Source organism: Epinephelus moara, chromosome 21 (genome assembly GCF_006386435.1).
Source record: "Epinephelus moara isolate mb chromosome 21, YSFRI_EMoa_1.0, whole genome shotgun sequence".
Classification (NCBI taxonomy): Eukaryota; Metazoa; Chordata; class Actinopteri; order Perciformes; family Serranidae; genus Epinephelus; species Epinephelus moara.
The window spans coordinates 8,117,147-8,133,940 of record NC_065526.1 but is presented as its reverse complement, the minus strand read 5'-3'; the positions used below and the strand labels follow the sequence as shown (position 1 = coordinate 8,133,940).

The following is a 16,794-nucleotide window of genomic DNA, read 5'->3' as shown; positions in this document are numbered from 1 at the left end:
CATTAGTACGGTTTTGTATTTCTCTGTAATGTAGCACAGTGTTAACAATGTTACTTGAACTCAAACCATTGTGTTGCCCTGCCCAAAATATATGATTTAATAATCAAATTAATATCGTAAACATCCGGGCGACTCGTCGACTAATGGCCCTAAATGATGACTGTTGGTCGACTAGGAAAATTCTTAGTCGGGGGCAGCCCTAGCTCATGTAAGCTCACACCAAACAAGTTCAACCAATGATATCATGGTGTCTACTTGTCCATCTGCAACCCTTAGCCGCACAGAGCTAAGATTCAGTTAGCCAGCTAGCACCAGAGTGCCATGTCGGTGTGCCCTCGAGTGATCGCCACTTAAACCTTGTTCAGTTTCCCAAAGATATCATAGTTACAGGCCTGCTTGCTAACACACAAATTAAGTGACACAAGAATATATTAGCATAAAATTAACTTATAAACAGCTTAACAGCGAGGAATGCCCACCAGCGCGGAAGAGCAACAACACGTGGAAGATGACAACGAGTGCAGCCATTCAGACAGCTCCACCTCGACTCATAGAAAATAAAAGCTTAGTTTAGTTTATGTTTAATGTTTGTTAATGTATGTTTATGTTCCTTGAGTCCAAGTGGACGTTTGTGCCAAATTTGAATAAATTCCCTTCAGGCTTTCCTCAGATATCACATTCACAGTAATGGGACTGACGGGCCCGCTGAAAACATAATGGCTCCAGTCACGGCTGTTGCCAGTGCAGAAGCATAACAATCACAAAACCGTTCAAACTGAATTTAATCACAGCCGAGCCTCCCCATCTCATCCATTATATAACAAGTCTTCTTATACTGCAGGAGTCACCTTTGATCCCCCTTAGTCTGCTTCAGGTGCTCATGTTTTAAATGACAGTGCATCTCCCCTGCTGCTGGGAATGAGATACAGTAAAAGTGGATGCTACCTTGAACAAGACAATGACCTGGAGTTGAAAAGCGGCGAGTACAGTAATGGAGGCAATACCATCATAAACAACAAACTGAGAGCAACAAAACACTGTGTGGTGGCAATCTCTGTACGCCTTTAAAGCATCACGATCAGCAACAATGTGAGGGGCTGTTTGGTGTGGTGCTAAACAAAAGAGACCGACAGTGATGCCACATGAGATAGAGAATATGGAGGTGCATTTGCTGAGCCTGTAACGACTGCCCTAATGAACACAGCAGCGTTTTTAAATGGAGAAGAAGATAAGATAGCATGAATTTATTCGCCTATATTCTCAGATTCAAGCCAGATAAAAAGCCAAGTGCAACACATTGCCCAACTGCGTTAAAACCTCCACTGTCAGCAGCAGTGAGGAGCTGGAGTTCAAATCTCAGATGTGCTTCTTAGCTGCACGGCACTTCCTGGGCTCTGATACTCTCGTCTTTCTCTGCCTCTGTCTCCGCATCATTAAAGAGTAGACGCACAGGCTGGCATTTGCATTTGAAACTGATATTACCAACGAGCAAGGTCACTGTTGAAGCTGTGGCGTCAGGGAAGGGTGGGTGAGGGGGTGGGGGGTATATTTTCCAGCTCCACATCCAACAGGAAATAGCATTGTTTGTATAAAGTGTGCAGAGTGAAAAGAAGAAACGAGGTCGATGTTGGCCACTAATGAAAAGCGAATAAAGATGCGTTCCTTCCTTTTCATGTCAAAGATGAAATGATTGCTGCACGTGTATCATGATAACTGTGTATTATGTCGTGCATTATGATGAGCATATGTGCATTTCACTCGTTCGGAGCTTCCTTTTTCTCGAATCTGACATCCAATTTCCTCTTAGCCTTCAAAAGATGCTCATGCTTCCTTTTTTGTTTTGTTTTTCTCCCCCTGATCTGAACATGGTTAAGGATCTGCTGTTCTGCTGTCGACTCTGCACTCCCGCTTTCATAAATGTATGAATAGGACACAAAAAATAAACACTTTAAACTTAAAATATTCAAAAGGTGCTGGCTGCATTCAAGGCGCAAGAAAGAGATCCTCGTGCAGACGAGAAAAGTGCACAAGGAGGCGAGAAACACTGAAATGCAGGTGATGTTCTTCACATTCCTCCCACTTTGAGAAATATCAAAGTTAATTATAACCTGGCCATGCAAAAAAAATATGTATAGCAGAGAACCTTCGCCTCAACTGATGAAATGACCTGTTTTTTCTTTAAAATTCTCACATATTCACGCAGCTTTTGAAAAAAAATACCCTGTTAGAGCCTAATACTTCAACAATCAACACCTGTTATGTCACCAGATTTATTGTCAAGATGTTCTCACTCCATGCAAGCAAACATGAGCATATTCCTGTGAAGCACCTTTCAACCTAAATTATGGTATCACTGCGAGGGGGGCTCGGTTATGTAAACCCAGAAGTGGATCGTGCCATTACATCACTTCGCAGCGTTCCCTATGGCCTCATATGGAGCACAATTTAAACCCAATGAGTTGACAGAACAATGCAGAGCAATTAACACCCACTCTCTTGTCTTTTCTCTCCCATACACATAAACAAAGCTTGGGGTTTTTTTGCCTTTTGTTTTGGCTGAAAACTTGATCACCAAAAATGAGATTCTGTTCCTGAAGCCAAAACAGAAGAACAATGTTTATCAGACTTGTCACAAAGTCAAACTGAAAACAGGACACCACACAGGCTGTTATGGTATAGATGCTCACAATAGGAGTTCATTAAATATTTAGGCACAAGTTTAGAAGTTGGTGCATACATTCAAACTGCAATATTTCAAGACAGGAAATGAAACACACACACACACACACACACACACAAAAAAAGTCGAACAGACAGAGTGTTAAAAATGGAAACCAAGCTGTGAATATGTTGTGTAAAATCAGCTGCTCCTACATGCGTGCGTTAGGAAACATCACGTCAAACGCGCGCGGAAATTACACGAACACAAGCGGGCACGACAGCTCGTCTGAAGTCCTACCTGATCCTGCTGCTGAGCCGCTTTCACCGGCCCGTTCGCGTCTTTTCCAGAAGTCATGACGGTAAATAAAAGAGCGGAGCGAGGAAGGAAGGAGGGAGGAAGAAGAGGAGCGCGCCGGCGTCCGCTGTTGACAGGTGCAGAATAATGAAGCGGAGGGAGAGACGCAGAGAGACAGAGAGGAGGAGAGAGGGGGAGAGGGAGAGAGAGGCGTACAAAGTGTTCAAGGATATCAAGTGATTTGCCAGAATAATGGAGAGACCGTGGGTGCAGACAGCGCAGGGTTCAGCTGATGTGCTGGAAACTGTGGACGGCTGCGATGTGGGAGGTTCAGTTTGCCTTGCAGAGTGGCGGTGTCACCACCCCGCAGCTCAATGGGCTCCGGAAAACTCACACCTGGTGTTTGAATTTGTGCTGTTTCGGCACGCAGACGCACTTTATTTGGAGAGATGGAGGATTATTCATCCTTTCAGCAATAATAAACAAATGCAACTGCAAGTTATTTTCTTCATTATCTTCAAAAATGTGTATTTCACAGCAGAGCACAGTAATTAGACCCGAGTAGAAGCCAAAAAGAAGCAAAAACTCAAGTAACTTCATTAGCAAAACTTGGCAGCTCCAGGCGGTGCAAAAGTCTTCTCTGCAGTCCAATCTGAAACTGCAACCGTTTCCATTTTTGCCTCTCTTTTCTTTCCCCCTCCTCCTCTCTTCCACCATAATAAAAAGGAGAGCTCAAGGTTTTGTCCTTCCACCTGCACCTATATTTAGTTTTCTACCAGGCTCCACTTCCTGCTGCTCAGCTCCGCGCTTGCAGCAACTGATAATATGGAGACCTGTCAGTTCGGATCAGATCACTGTGGGGGCACTCATTACTGGCAAGTCCATTACACAGGAAATGGAAACAGGAATCAATGCAAGAAGAACAAAATACTTTCAGGTATCAGTGGAGTTCTTTTCGGGGGTGATTTTTTTTTTTTTTTTTTTTGCTTTATCTTGCTTAAATTAAATGGATACTAAGCCAATCTTCAACCAGCTTTGTATCCTAACAATGTGGGTAGTATGAAGTGGGAAGTGTGGTGAACTTCCCTCCATCTTACCAGCGCCCAGATCTGTCTGCTTATCCTCCAGCTCAAATCCACTGGAACTGATACTTCCACATTTTCTTATGCCAGCCACCATGGACATAAAGAGTACAGAGGTGGATCTAGAGACTCCCCATATCAAAGTCACCAAACTCAGATCAAACTGTAAATCCAGGCAGTGCTGATCAAATATAAACCAAGATTGTGTTTCTGCATTTATTATTTCTCACCTTAAATGTTTTCAGAAACATATTTCAGTGCACTGCTTAGCTGTTGTTTGAGTTTGTCAACAGCCAGCTGCCATATTGTTTAATGTGGAAAAACTACCAAGCTCACGTTACGTCACCCACCAGCAGGAGCATTTGCAGAGTGCTGCAGGGATGACATTTATGTGTAGCCTGACACAAATTCAGCATTGCCCTGGATCCTTTTTATCGAAAAGCAAACGGAAGCTTTCCATTGGATTTTGGATTGTTGCAGAAAAAAAGCTCTGCGGCTCTGCGATACTTAGACGATTTGTTCAGCAGGATTATCTTCACAAATGAGTATCATTTTTATGATTTTTTTGCATTGTATATGTAATTGCCAAAAAGTAAAAAGGGCTATAACTAAACAACATTATTGCCTCATGGCTTATTGTCACCATGCAACCCGTTCTCACTCCGAAGTCGCCGAAATCTGGCGCTTGGGCCGTGACTTGCAGCGTCCAACACTGATGGAAAAAGCCGTCTTTTAACGTCGGCATGATATGCAGCTGGTCACTTTTACAATTTAACACGGTTGGTGGCGTTGGGGGGAACGCGGCGGGACAAGAACAAAAGTAAAGGCAGCGAAAGTCAGAGTAGGGTGGGTGGGATCAGTGGTGTATGGGTCCAACAAACACGCTCACTTCCCCTAAGATTATAAAGCCAAACCCTGTTCTTTTTTCCAAAACCTAACCACGTGCGTTAGTTGCTGGAGGAAAAAAAAAAGTCAATACGTGTTGTTGTACGGCTGTAGTGTTAATTTTGAAAGAGACTGTATGTAAACGATAAATTTCCTGTGAAAATGGAAGTGTATTTTAAAAGAAGACAATGCATTTAACAGGCAGAACTTGACGATATGTCGATATGTGATGAGGTCGAAGTGAGAATGTGTTGCACCACCACAACAAGCCATGTTGGGCGTGATGACGTTCTGTAGTCTCTTTTGGCCTCTTCTGAGCAACTGTCTTTTTTTAAGATACATTAAAGCTTCAAAATTCACAAGTGGGGTATTGACTCATTTATTTTATGTCGCAGAACAAAACGTAAAAGTCTCTTAAGTTTGTGTTAACCACAGACCTTATTTCATACATCTAAAACCCACTGACTTTGACACAAGGGGACTGAGAGTGCTAAAATGCTAATTAACTTCCAGGTTTTAGGACTCATTCCTGCACTACTTTATTGGTCCGGTGCTGTGCAATGCATCCTGGTAGTTATAGGTTTTCTACCTCTTGAGCAAAAGCAAATGTCACAGCCCTTTTCTGTTGTCTTCTCCGGTCATATAGCACTCATTTCAAAAGTATTTGCATCTTTCTTCTGCACAGGCTGCCTAGTTTTATAAAGACCATGTTTTTCCGCAGTGAAATACTTCCTTAAGTTAGGAGTACATGCATGACTGACAATGTTCTGTGCATTGGCGTTTAAGGAGGAGGAGAGTTCAGATTTGCATATCCATACCCATAAAAATCATATTCACTTCACTATATTGCATGCCAATGCTGCTGTATTGTCTGCCAATAAAACAAAGGGTTGCTGCTGGCCTGGCTCTTGAGAAGCAGTGCTACCGTCCTCCCACATAGAGCAGAAATAGTTCCAGTTCCTAACAAATCATTGTTTGTGCGGTAACTCTCTCACTGTGTGTCACATCTCTGTGCACACACAATCCACATTCTTGTTAGCACAGCTTGTCTGACTATTTGTGCTGCACACACACACACGCACGCACACACACACATGCAGCCGTCTCGTTCTGAAGAGAGCTTTTCTTCAGAAGTCATGCACAGTCTCTGCAGAGCTCCTGGCCTTTTGAACCAGTCATCTGTTGGAGGGAAAGGAACTGAACAATCTCAGATAAGAAAGAAAGTCCGTGATGTGAGTCAACGGCAGAAAGGAGAATGTGTTTGGCATCGAAAGATTCCCTTGTTACAGTAATGTGTTTGGTGAAATGCGCAACACTGCCTTTATTATAATCTTAAGGGGTAATTATTATTGTAGTGGTGGTGGTGCATTTTCTCTCAGCCATTTGTAGATCTATTAATTAACAGGAATAAATAGACCAAATGCTAAACTTCAGAGTAAAATATCAATTTATCTTAAATTCATAATGAGGATTATCATAAATGATGCAGTGAAATCTTTTGACTGCTCCAGGAAATTAAACTGTGCATTCCAACTTATTCTCAGATCGCACCTTCGTCCATTACTTACTTCTAAATTATGATCGTTCAGACGTGAAGTGCTGCCTAATCTTTTAGTTAGATCAGGACAATGTATAGTCAGTGTTATCAGCCCAAGTTAAACAAGGACAAATCTGATTATAACAACATTTAGTTTTGTTCCCCTCTGTTTTGAAAATATTTCTTCAGGCTAAAATCTTTAAGGGATCAGCTTGTCTGTGCTCTCATGTTGTGAGCATCATCATCTCTGTTAGGGTATCAAGTGTAGCCTACTTGGCACCGTAACAAAGTGCTCACTCTCAGATTTGCATATTTAAGAGACACATCGTGTTTCTCTTTATTTTGTAGCCAATTTGTAAATTAAATTAAAATTAGTGACACACAGAAACGCCCATGTAGCTACAGATGCACTGATCCATTCTGCCAGGACCGTATCTGCAACAATACCAGAAATGATCAAGAGAATCTGGTGTCAGCCAGTGACAGGATCGATCTCAGTTTCTTCTACGATGTCATTAAAAGATCTATCAGTTACATTCATTCAGTCATTCAGGGCCTTTTGACCAGCACAACAATCCCTTGTTAACTTTTAAGGAGTGAGGTGTGTACAGATTTAAAGTCTGCAAAAAAGAGAGCGCTGGTATCGGATCATCATCATCAACCATTGTTTATTCAGGGAAAACTGACTGACTGAGCATTAAGCTAAAAACAAAGTAAGTAGCAGCAATGTCTGTCAACAATGATAAACAGCAATAAAAACAGTAAAAAGACGAAAAAGTTAGATGATTATTAATAAAGGACAGATACGTAACAACAACAATAAAAACAGCAATATGTAGAAAGTCATGTCCGTCAGTTAGCCAAAGCAGCAACACTGTAAAACAACATCATCATCTAGCATTCACTTAAAATGATCTAACGACACATACCTGTCCAATGTAAATATCTCTTCTAACTTGTTCCATTTATGGGGGCGAAATAACTCAAAGCTAATTTACCGAGTTCTGTGCTGATCTGAGGGGTTTCCAGGGGGTTTGCATCTCTCTCCCCCTTCACACTTGACTTTCCTATCAGTTAAAGGCAAAAACTCCCCAAAAAAATATCTAAATAAAAAAAAAATAATTTTTTAAATTCTGTGAGCGTGTGTGATGAGAGATGGATTTGATTTTTAAAAGAGAAGTGATCAGTACTTGGATCGTCTGAGGTGACGTATCGGAATCTGTACCAGAGAAAAAAATGTAGAAAAAAACGTATTTTCTATTGTATCTCGATAACGGAATATAAAAGTTACAGTTACTGTTCTGTAAATTTCATAAAAACAATTATTTAATACCAAACTTCATCTCATTTGCTTATTGTCTTCTTTTATTTGGAACTTCCATACGATCAACAAACAGCTGCCCCTCATGAAACAACACTTGAGTTAAAAACAAAACACTCAAAAAAGAAAAAAGAAAATAATTTCATATTGGAAGCTTTGAGGATCCTGAGAACAATAATTTCAAGTGTTTCAGGTTTCTGTATCTAAAGCAACACTCTCGTCTTCCATGTGATGGGAATGGAGAACCAGTTCCAAATTGTCCAATCCATCAGAATCGTATGCCTCCGCGTTTATCACTTCCTTTTATTTATGCTGGCATGTTTTCTCTGACAGTTGCTCATTGGAAAGCAATGATGTAAAACTCATGCGTCTACGCTGCTGAAGACTTGCGTCAGGAAGAAGTCATGGCAGTGAGGAAGAAATGGTCCAAAGCATGACTTCATTTCACAAAGAAAGATGACAGCAGTGCTGCTGTAATGTCTGTAAAATGATCATTAAAGTAAAGGTGGAAACACCAGAAATATACTGAAACATCTTTCCACACAACATGGGCTTAAATTCCGGAGATGCCATGTATTCAATACTCCACACACAAGTGCCTGCTTCCAAAAAGAGCAGCACATCCATTACTGAGGGGAAATATCCTAATTTATAATTCTGCTGAAAACTTTTGTAGATCTACTTTCAGGGGTTAAAGCAAGAAAAAAATTTGTGCCTGAAATGTGGAGCAAGGAAGATTTGTGTGCCTGAAATCTGAAATCTTTTCCGGAGCGGGGGGCTTGGTGTCGTGGTCACAAAATGAAGAAATAGAATAGAATAATAAAATTCTGCTTTTATGCACTGACTTACCAATATTAATAATGTACTTTGTACTGAGTTATTTAACATATCAGTCACCACCTGTTTTTCTACAAAAAAGTACTTTTTTTAAATACCTTAAGTAAATTTAGCTGGTAGTAGGATTTTAATTAGGGCTGCATGATTTTGAATAAATATCTAGTTGTTGATTATTTTGACTGATACCTCAACTCAACACAAACTCCAACACAAATCTCACTTGAAATGCCTTTAATAAATATGTTAAATTATCTATAAACCAAAAGCATCTGATCCAGCCTGATTAAGAGATAAAGAGAGTGGCAGGAACCTTGGTCACTACATTAATAGCTTTAGTAGTTACTTTTCAGATTAAACTTTTATAGCATAATGAGTTTATAAATAAAGATTAAACTTTCAGTGGTTACCAGACTTTTTGACTCATAGCTCCTATATCTCTTTGTTGCCTTGGTGCTATTTATTTTTAGAAGCTAAATCATTTAGGCTCCTGCTCCGTCTGTGCTCTGTGTCTCAATGTGACATGATGTGAAAGCATGCACAGGTGTCAGTGTTGATTGGCTATCACTTGTGCCGTGTAACCAATCAGAGGGGGCTGTAGGCGGGACATTGTTACAAAGCCCAGTGCAGTGGGGATTGCAGGCAGGGAGGGAGATGGCTGTATCAGAGCCAAAGGAGCAACTTTTAAAATACATTTATTTGATCGATTACAGATGAAAAAAACGTCCGATGGCGATTATGGTAAACAGTAGGTTGTGTTAACTCGCACACTGTGCGCCTAAATCATTTTCCCGGTTCACATATATATATATATATATTTTTAGGGGCAAACACGAATGAAATGCTCACACAGTAGAGCACTTCTGCCCGTGCTGGATAGAAACTTCGCCACGCCGGAAATCCAGCGCTGTGCCGGAGAACTTTAACCCCTGTACTTTTTATCACACAGAGAATTGATCAGGAATCCTTAAGGGAATCGATTAGGGTTTGGACTGAGAAGCAGCATCGATAGTGTTACTGGTATCAATAAGATTTCATCAATTCCCATCCCTAGCCATGTCTGCCCGAATCACGTTATCTAAAAGGCAGGTGGATCCCAAGATTCTGATTTTCTACAGCCTGCTCCCCCTCATAGCTCCCACTATGAAATGTCTGCCAAGGACAAATTTCTATTCTCCCAATCCTATATATAGTATATATATAAACAGCCCAGGGATAAGCACAATAACTAACAATAATACTACAAATAAGATGAAGGGTACAATAATGGGCAGCATATTACCACCAGAAGTCACAACCCTACTCAGCTCAATTCTGGCCTTCATCATTCATCACTCTGAGCGTTACAAGGTGAGGATAAAAAGGGAGAAAGAGAAGAGCAGAAAGAAATTAATCAGATATAGAACTAAATATAGATGATCTGGATGGAAAGAAAATATTTCCTCATGCTGCAGATGAAACATTCCAGCGGCAGGATGATTCCGACAGAGGACTTTAAAAGGCTACAGCATACCAAACACAACATTTGGCACCGGTGTCACTGCGCAGCTCCACACATGGCCCGAGGGAGCTGCATGACCAGCTCACTGCCAGGACTCATTTCAGCACCACTGCTGTGGACAGCTCCACTGACACATGAGCAGAAAGCCTGCTTACCTTTCACCCAAATACACTCCAACCGTCAAATTCAGACAAAAAGCGAGTGTAATTGGGTCTGTTTTGCATAGATAGCGCAATAAATAAGAACACAAATTAAATGCATCTCTCCATTGAAGCCTACAGTTTAATCCTCAAATGTGTGACAGTGTCTCTCGTCTCCCCATTATCTGTTTTCACTCACCCACAGTCGCTCAGTGGCAGATTAAACTCACCTCACTGTCAGAGGACGCGAGCTCCAGACAATTAGCCGCGCAAAAATCTGAACAAAGTTTTAAGAGAGGTGAAAGGCAACAGGACAGCATTTACAAGATAAACACTGCATTAAACAAAAAGCAAACACGGGGAGCCGAGCTCTAATAAATGAGAAGAGAAACCCAGACACAGTGAGGGGTGCAACTATTGATCATCACAACACATTACACGTAGGTTCCTGGCAGCAACAACAGAAAGAGAAACAACAGACAATCAGGCTTAATTGGAGAAGTGAAAGAAAATGCAGCCATGTGGGGTCAGAGCAGGCAGAGCCTTTGTTGTGCTCCTTTAAAGCCTGTCTTTATCAGCTAATTGACATCGTTTTCATTTATATTCTGTTTTATCATTTAGTGGTCTATGTGCTTCCTGAGACAGCATCTCTAGGCAGCTCCTGTCATATAAATAAATCCAAAGCCCTTAAACAAGCACTTTGCACCAAGCTATGAATGTGCAGTGTTGTTGAAGTTATTGACAGCGTCTTTTAATCTGTCTCAGGGACCAACAAACAGTCATTTATTCAACTGTCAGTAAACAATGTGAACGTCTTCAACTGCATGCTAGCTCCCCCCAGTGATCACTGGATGTCTGACATCTCTGTGTTGGTCAAAAATAAATATATATTCAGCAAATTCCTCACAGGAAAATCCCTCTTTTAATTGTGCTCACCCAGGGGCTTGTGTTTATTTTATTACAGAAACAAAAGCACAAATTAGAGTTTATTATGAAGACATTAACGTGTAGGATGGTGGGGGTGTGCAGTTACTGAAAAATGCAGATCATTTCACTTTGTTAACGGCAGGAAGTGTGTTTCTCATGAGGGAAATTGTGGATGGAGAAAACGTAAAAATCCGTGACCAACTCTGCCTACAGTCGTCTTCAGTTCACACTGAAATGGAAAAGAGTGAGAGAGAAATGAGGACGCCGAACAAAGGCCGGGACAGTTTTGTTTGATAACCGATCATTATCAGCCGCACTCTCTCCGCAGACCAAACAGCAGAGCAGAAAAGCCTCACACAGCCACAGCCACTTAAAACCAACAATGCCAGGCAGCACACCATTATCCACCATGTTTTTGTACAAATGCATCCCTGTGGGGTTTTTTCTCCAGCGTACAGACAGCACATTATCACTACTGTGATGAACATAATGTCATCAACACCTGTGCAATCTAATGCAATGGAATACAACAGCTTAGCAATACATACCACCTTTGCACAGGTTATAATTTTCACATTTCGTCTAAATTGTTTTTGCTTTTGTTGCTGTGTTAAAGCAACCCATGTTTTTGGATTTGACTTTTATTGGTCAGCACTGTGTACTGACAGTCAGCATGTTAAAATCTGACCCACTGACAGTCAGTATTTAGTGCCTTTTATACCTGGCAGGGAACACCTCTCTGTAGAGCTTTACCACCGAGGACACAGAGGTAATTACCTTTGTATTTTTTCTGGGAATTTGGGAGCACTGCAGCCGAGGACAATTACACAGTACAATTTTAAAAAACCCAATGTGGTGAGCACAGTTTATTATAGGCTGATTCCAGTGCTTTCAAACCCAGTATTTTAAAATTTGACTCGTTGTAGGCCGACCAATAAATACATACATAAAAGATTCAGCATTTACCTTCTAGAGTTTTCTCACTGGCAATATAGAGAAGGCTTCAAAGTAGCATTTAGCCAAGTTGGGTCTAAATGTAAATAAATTGGACAGAAAATACAATTAAACAGTTAAAATTTAGCATCCTGAATTAAATTCAAACCCCAATTTAGTTAAGCCCAGCTACTGAACTCAATACGTTCAAGGGTATTGATGAAATAAAGGCGGCACAGTGGAGTATGTGGAGTTTGCATGTTCTCCCCGTGTCAGCGTGGGTTTTCTCCAGGTACTCCAGCTTCCTCCCACAGTCCAAAGACATGCAGGTTAATTGTTGACTCTAAATTGCCCGTAGGTGTGAATGTGAGTGTGAATGGTTGTTTGTCTCTATGTGTCAGCCCTGCAATAGTCTGGAGTAGAGGTCGACTGATAGTGGATTTTTAAAGGGCGATATAATAACGATAGTTTGGAGTAGGAAAAAAACGACAGCCGGTTAATACGCCGGCTGAATAAAAGATTCAGCATCTCCCCGCTAGAATTCTCTCATTGGCAATATGGAGAAGGCTTCAAACTAGCATTACACAATGTCCATAAAATGGACAGAAAATATAACAAAAAAGTTTAAAGTTAGAATCCTAAATTGAACTCAAACCTCGTTTAGGTTAAGCCTGGCTACTGAACTCGGATGGATGGATGCGGTGGGCTGCTGCGCGGTGAGCCCAGGCTCCCAGAGAGGGAGAAATAGAACCAAGTAGGATAAAATAAGTCAAGTGTGGAGAAGGGGACCGGCTGAGCTCCGGCCTCCTTCCCTTCTGCCCGTGTGACACAGTTAGGGGCGGTTTTCCAAGCTACCATCGGCACAATGAAAATAAGTCGAAGTGTGGAGGAGAGGGACCGGGTAAAGAGGCCGACCTCCGGGAAGCCCTCTCCCCTCTCCCCGCAGCGAGGGACAATCTTCACTCCGCCCCCTTCCTCAGCCGCTCGCCTGCTGATCTTCCCAATTCAACTTCAGATATGAGGTGGAAGCACCCAGAAGCCAAAGGTCGACCAAGGAGCTCCACAGTTACTCCATCGGCTTACCAGCAGGTCAAAACTATCCCTGCAGCACCGGACTGTTGCAATAATTTCAGTGTCTGGTCTATTTTCCCTTATATATAATTCTAGTAATAGCCTAGTTTTACTGCCAGATGAAGAAAAAAAAACAAAACACACAGAAGCAGACAGACCAAGACAGAAGATTAGCTCTTTGTGTGATAAGTAAAGAGCTGAGGAGCAGAATTGCTGTTCAGTCTTCTACATCACCCCTGTAGCTTCTTCTAAAATTTGAATTTTGTTATTACAGAGAAAATAAAGTACCAGAACCTTGGGTATGTTACACTCAGTAATTATCTCTCTATATCTTAGTTTTTCATTGGAAGTGGCGGAGTCCGCCATCCCTGAACTTCTGAACATGGAGTGGCTTTCATTGTGAAGCAGCCACAGAAAATGAAATGTTTGTGTCACTGCGGTCAGCATTGCCAAAAATGTGTCTACAGTGGCATGGAGAAATCTTTAGTTTTGCTGATAGAGCGCCTGAGCTCAGTTTTAAAGGGGCACGAGAGAGCTTTTGATAAGCTGTGGGCACCTCTCCTGAACTAACTTCCAAATAGCACAGCAGACCTAGTATGTAGGGGACACGGCACCATAGACTGGCACCTCTGTGAATATCTAATGCTGTCTCCTGTGTATGTTGTTACCTAGGCTCTGTGATCTTTATACAATGATTTCTCATGTAATGTGTATGCCTTTGTGCAATGCTGCTGATTGTTTCTTTTTGCCAATCTCATAAGGTCTGTGATGTGCTCTTTTCTATCTCTGCTCTCATTTGTGTTTCGGGTTTTTCGGTTTTTGTTGCTGCTGGGTCATGTTTCGTTATTAAAATTGAAAACTAAATAAAATATCAAACAGACAACGATCGTTTTTGCCATTTTTTGGCAAAGATACAGCAGGGAGTAAAGGAACGATCAGGAGCAGCTACAGTGAGCTGATGGATCAGGAGCTGCTGGCAACAGGCTGCACACCTTCAACTCTTCCGCAAGGTCACAAACTTTACTCTGCCCTGCTGTTGTGTGGAAAACTACTTGCAGCGTGTGCACTATGGAACCAGATCATGGTTGAAATTATTATTGACTGACTTCTTTAATAAAACAACACTAGTTTGTTTGGTTGGCCTGTGAACAGATACACCAGTTTCTCTTTTGTTGTATTTCTGACCGAGTAAGTTCAGTGAGTGTTTGCTGTGGCATCAAACTGCACATGCTGTTCAACCTTCAGGATTACAACTTTAAATAGATAATGGCAAATGTGTTTGCATGGCAAATACAAATAATTAAAACATTGTAGAGACTTAATTTGTTGGGGTGACTTGGCCTTGAGTCTTTCACATGTCTTGGCGACAGCCCTGCCTTTCAGACAGCATTTGGACCGCTGACATGACGCCAATGAAACTCTGCAATGAAATTAAATGAAAATAAAACAGCATGACAGGAAGTTTAAATTGTTTTCATGCACAATGCCAATAAAATCCTATCAATCAACAATAGCTGCTGGTTTAGGAACAAGCTGTTTCCATTCAGCCGTGCTGCCTGCTGTCAGCTCGGCCAACTCAATCATCAGTCATGTCCCTTTCGCCCTCTGGCCCTCCGTGACTCCTTCAGCTGTCCGACCAGCGGCACACCTGCCTCACAGAGTGTAAATACTGCTGTTGGCATCTCCACTCCCCGTCTGCTGACTGAGCTGCGGCTGTAAATCACAAGTTAAGGATAGAGCAGGCGAGTGGGCTGCACTTCAGAGTTCATCACAGATCATTACTGTACACTTCAAGGTCATCAATTCGACCCTGAGAAAGCACGCCCACGTGTGTCGTGGAGTGACAAAAGGCAGAGAAGTTTTCAGACTGCAGACAGAGGCAGTTTTTCACTGCCTGGACATTACAGAGGAGTAATTAACAAGTCCACAAGTCTTTAATCAGACTCATTATTGGTCTTTTACCAAGAGAGGACTTTCCAGGGGAAACAATTAATCTACCATTGTCTTGTCTGGAATTGTTTGGACACACACACACGCACGCATGCACACACACACACGCATGCACACACACACACGCATGCGCGCACACACACGCACTATAAAAAATCACATTGACTCTGTATCATTCCCTTGCCTCTGAACCTCAATCCTTGACCCCCATCAATACTTAACAGTTTTTCTGGGAAGGCTGCCCTGCTGGTCAACCTGCTCGTTAAGTAATAACAACAGAACCAGTTGGTTCACATTACTCAATGACACAGAGCCTGTGGGGGTTTGCACACGCTGGTCATTACACATATCACAGACATTAGAGTTGTTTAGCCTCTGTTTGTTGGTGTTTTGCATCTGTTTGTAATCGTTATGCATCACTCTGTGGTTTAATGTCTCTTAGGAGCTGCTTTGCATCTCTTCCGGGTCATTTTGAGTCTCTATGTAGTTGTTTACGTCTCTTTGTAGTCATTTTGAGTCCCATTGTAGTTGTTTTGTGTCTTTAAGTGGTTATTTTAAGTCTCTTTGTAGTTGTTTTGTGTCTTTAAGTGGTTATTTTGAGTCCCTTGTAGTTTCTTTGCTTCTCCTTGTAGTACCTTTTCAAGTCTCTACGTAGTTGTTTACGTCTTTTTGTAATCATTTTGAATCCCTTTGTGGTTGTTTTGTTTCTTTAAGTGGTCAGTTTGAGTCCCTTTGTAGTTATTTTGTTTCTTTAAGTGGTCATTTTGAGTCCCTTTGTAGTTATTGTGTTTCTTTAAGTGGTCATTTTGAGTCCCTTTGTAGTTGTTTCGTTTCTTTAAGTGGTCATTTTGAGTCCCTTTGTAGTTGTTTCGTTTCTTTAAGTGGTCATTTTGAGTCCCTTTGTAGTTGTTTCGTTTCTTTAAGTGGTCATTTTGAGTCCCTCTGTAGCTGTTTTGTGTCTCTAAGTGGTCATTTTGAGTCCCTTTGTAGTTGTTTTGTGTCTCTAGATAGTCATTGAGTTTCACTGTAGTTGTTTTGTGTCTCTGAGTGATCATATTGAGTCCCTTTGTAGTTGTTTTGTCTCTAAGTGATCATTTTGATTTTCTTTGTAGTTGTTTTGTCTCTAAGTGATCATATTGAGTCCCATTGTAGTTGTTTTGTGTCTCTAAGTGGTCATATTGAGTCCCATTGTAGTTGTTTTGTGTCTCTAAGTGGTTATTTTGAGTCCCTTTGTAGTCGTTTTGTGTCTCTAAGGGACACAAAACAACTGTGACCTAATGTGTATCCATTCAGGGATCCTTGACATGAAAACATTGAGAACTACTGCTCTAAACTTCAAACTTTAAATACTCAATTCTACAGCCTACTATATTGTAGCCTAAATAGAGTAGTATTACCTTAATGATCAAAGTGACAAGTAGCTACATGTAGTCACAGCGAGAGGATCACATAGACGCCCTGCTGTCTCCAGTATTCCTCTGTTGGGATTCACAGGACCACAGATGGTTTATCATTTGGTAAAATCATCACTGGACAATTTAAAGGCTTTTTCCTCTGCATGCTCTTTGTCTTCAAACAAAGAGGGCTATGCGACACCTATCTCCACAGGAGATCTCACCTCACACCTCAGTGAGACTCAAGTCCCAAAACTTGATTG

The 16,794-nt window shown here is 41.4% G+C and overlaps 1 protein-coding gene across 3 annotated transcripts in view; it reads right to left on the bottom strand.

Annotated features, from left to right (window-relative positions):
- Positions 1-16,794, bottom strand: part of LOC126382873 (dipeptidyl aminopeptidase-like protein 6) — a 145,880-nt gene that overhangs the window by 79,040 nt on the left and 50,046 nt on the right. Inside the window, exon 1 of one of the 3 annotated variants that reach the window (XM_050032992.1) lies at positions 2,960-3,170. The exons of the other annotated variants lie outside the window; for them this stretch is intronic. Coding sequence (XP_049888949.1) covers positions 2,960-3,016 — 57 coding nt within the window. The 5' untranslated portion in view covers positions 3,017-3,170. Of the gene's footprint in view, positions 1-2,959; positions 3,171-16,794 lie in introns of those variants that run through there. 3 annotated transcript variants of the gene reach the window in all.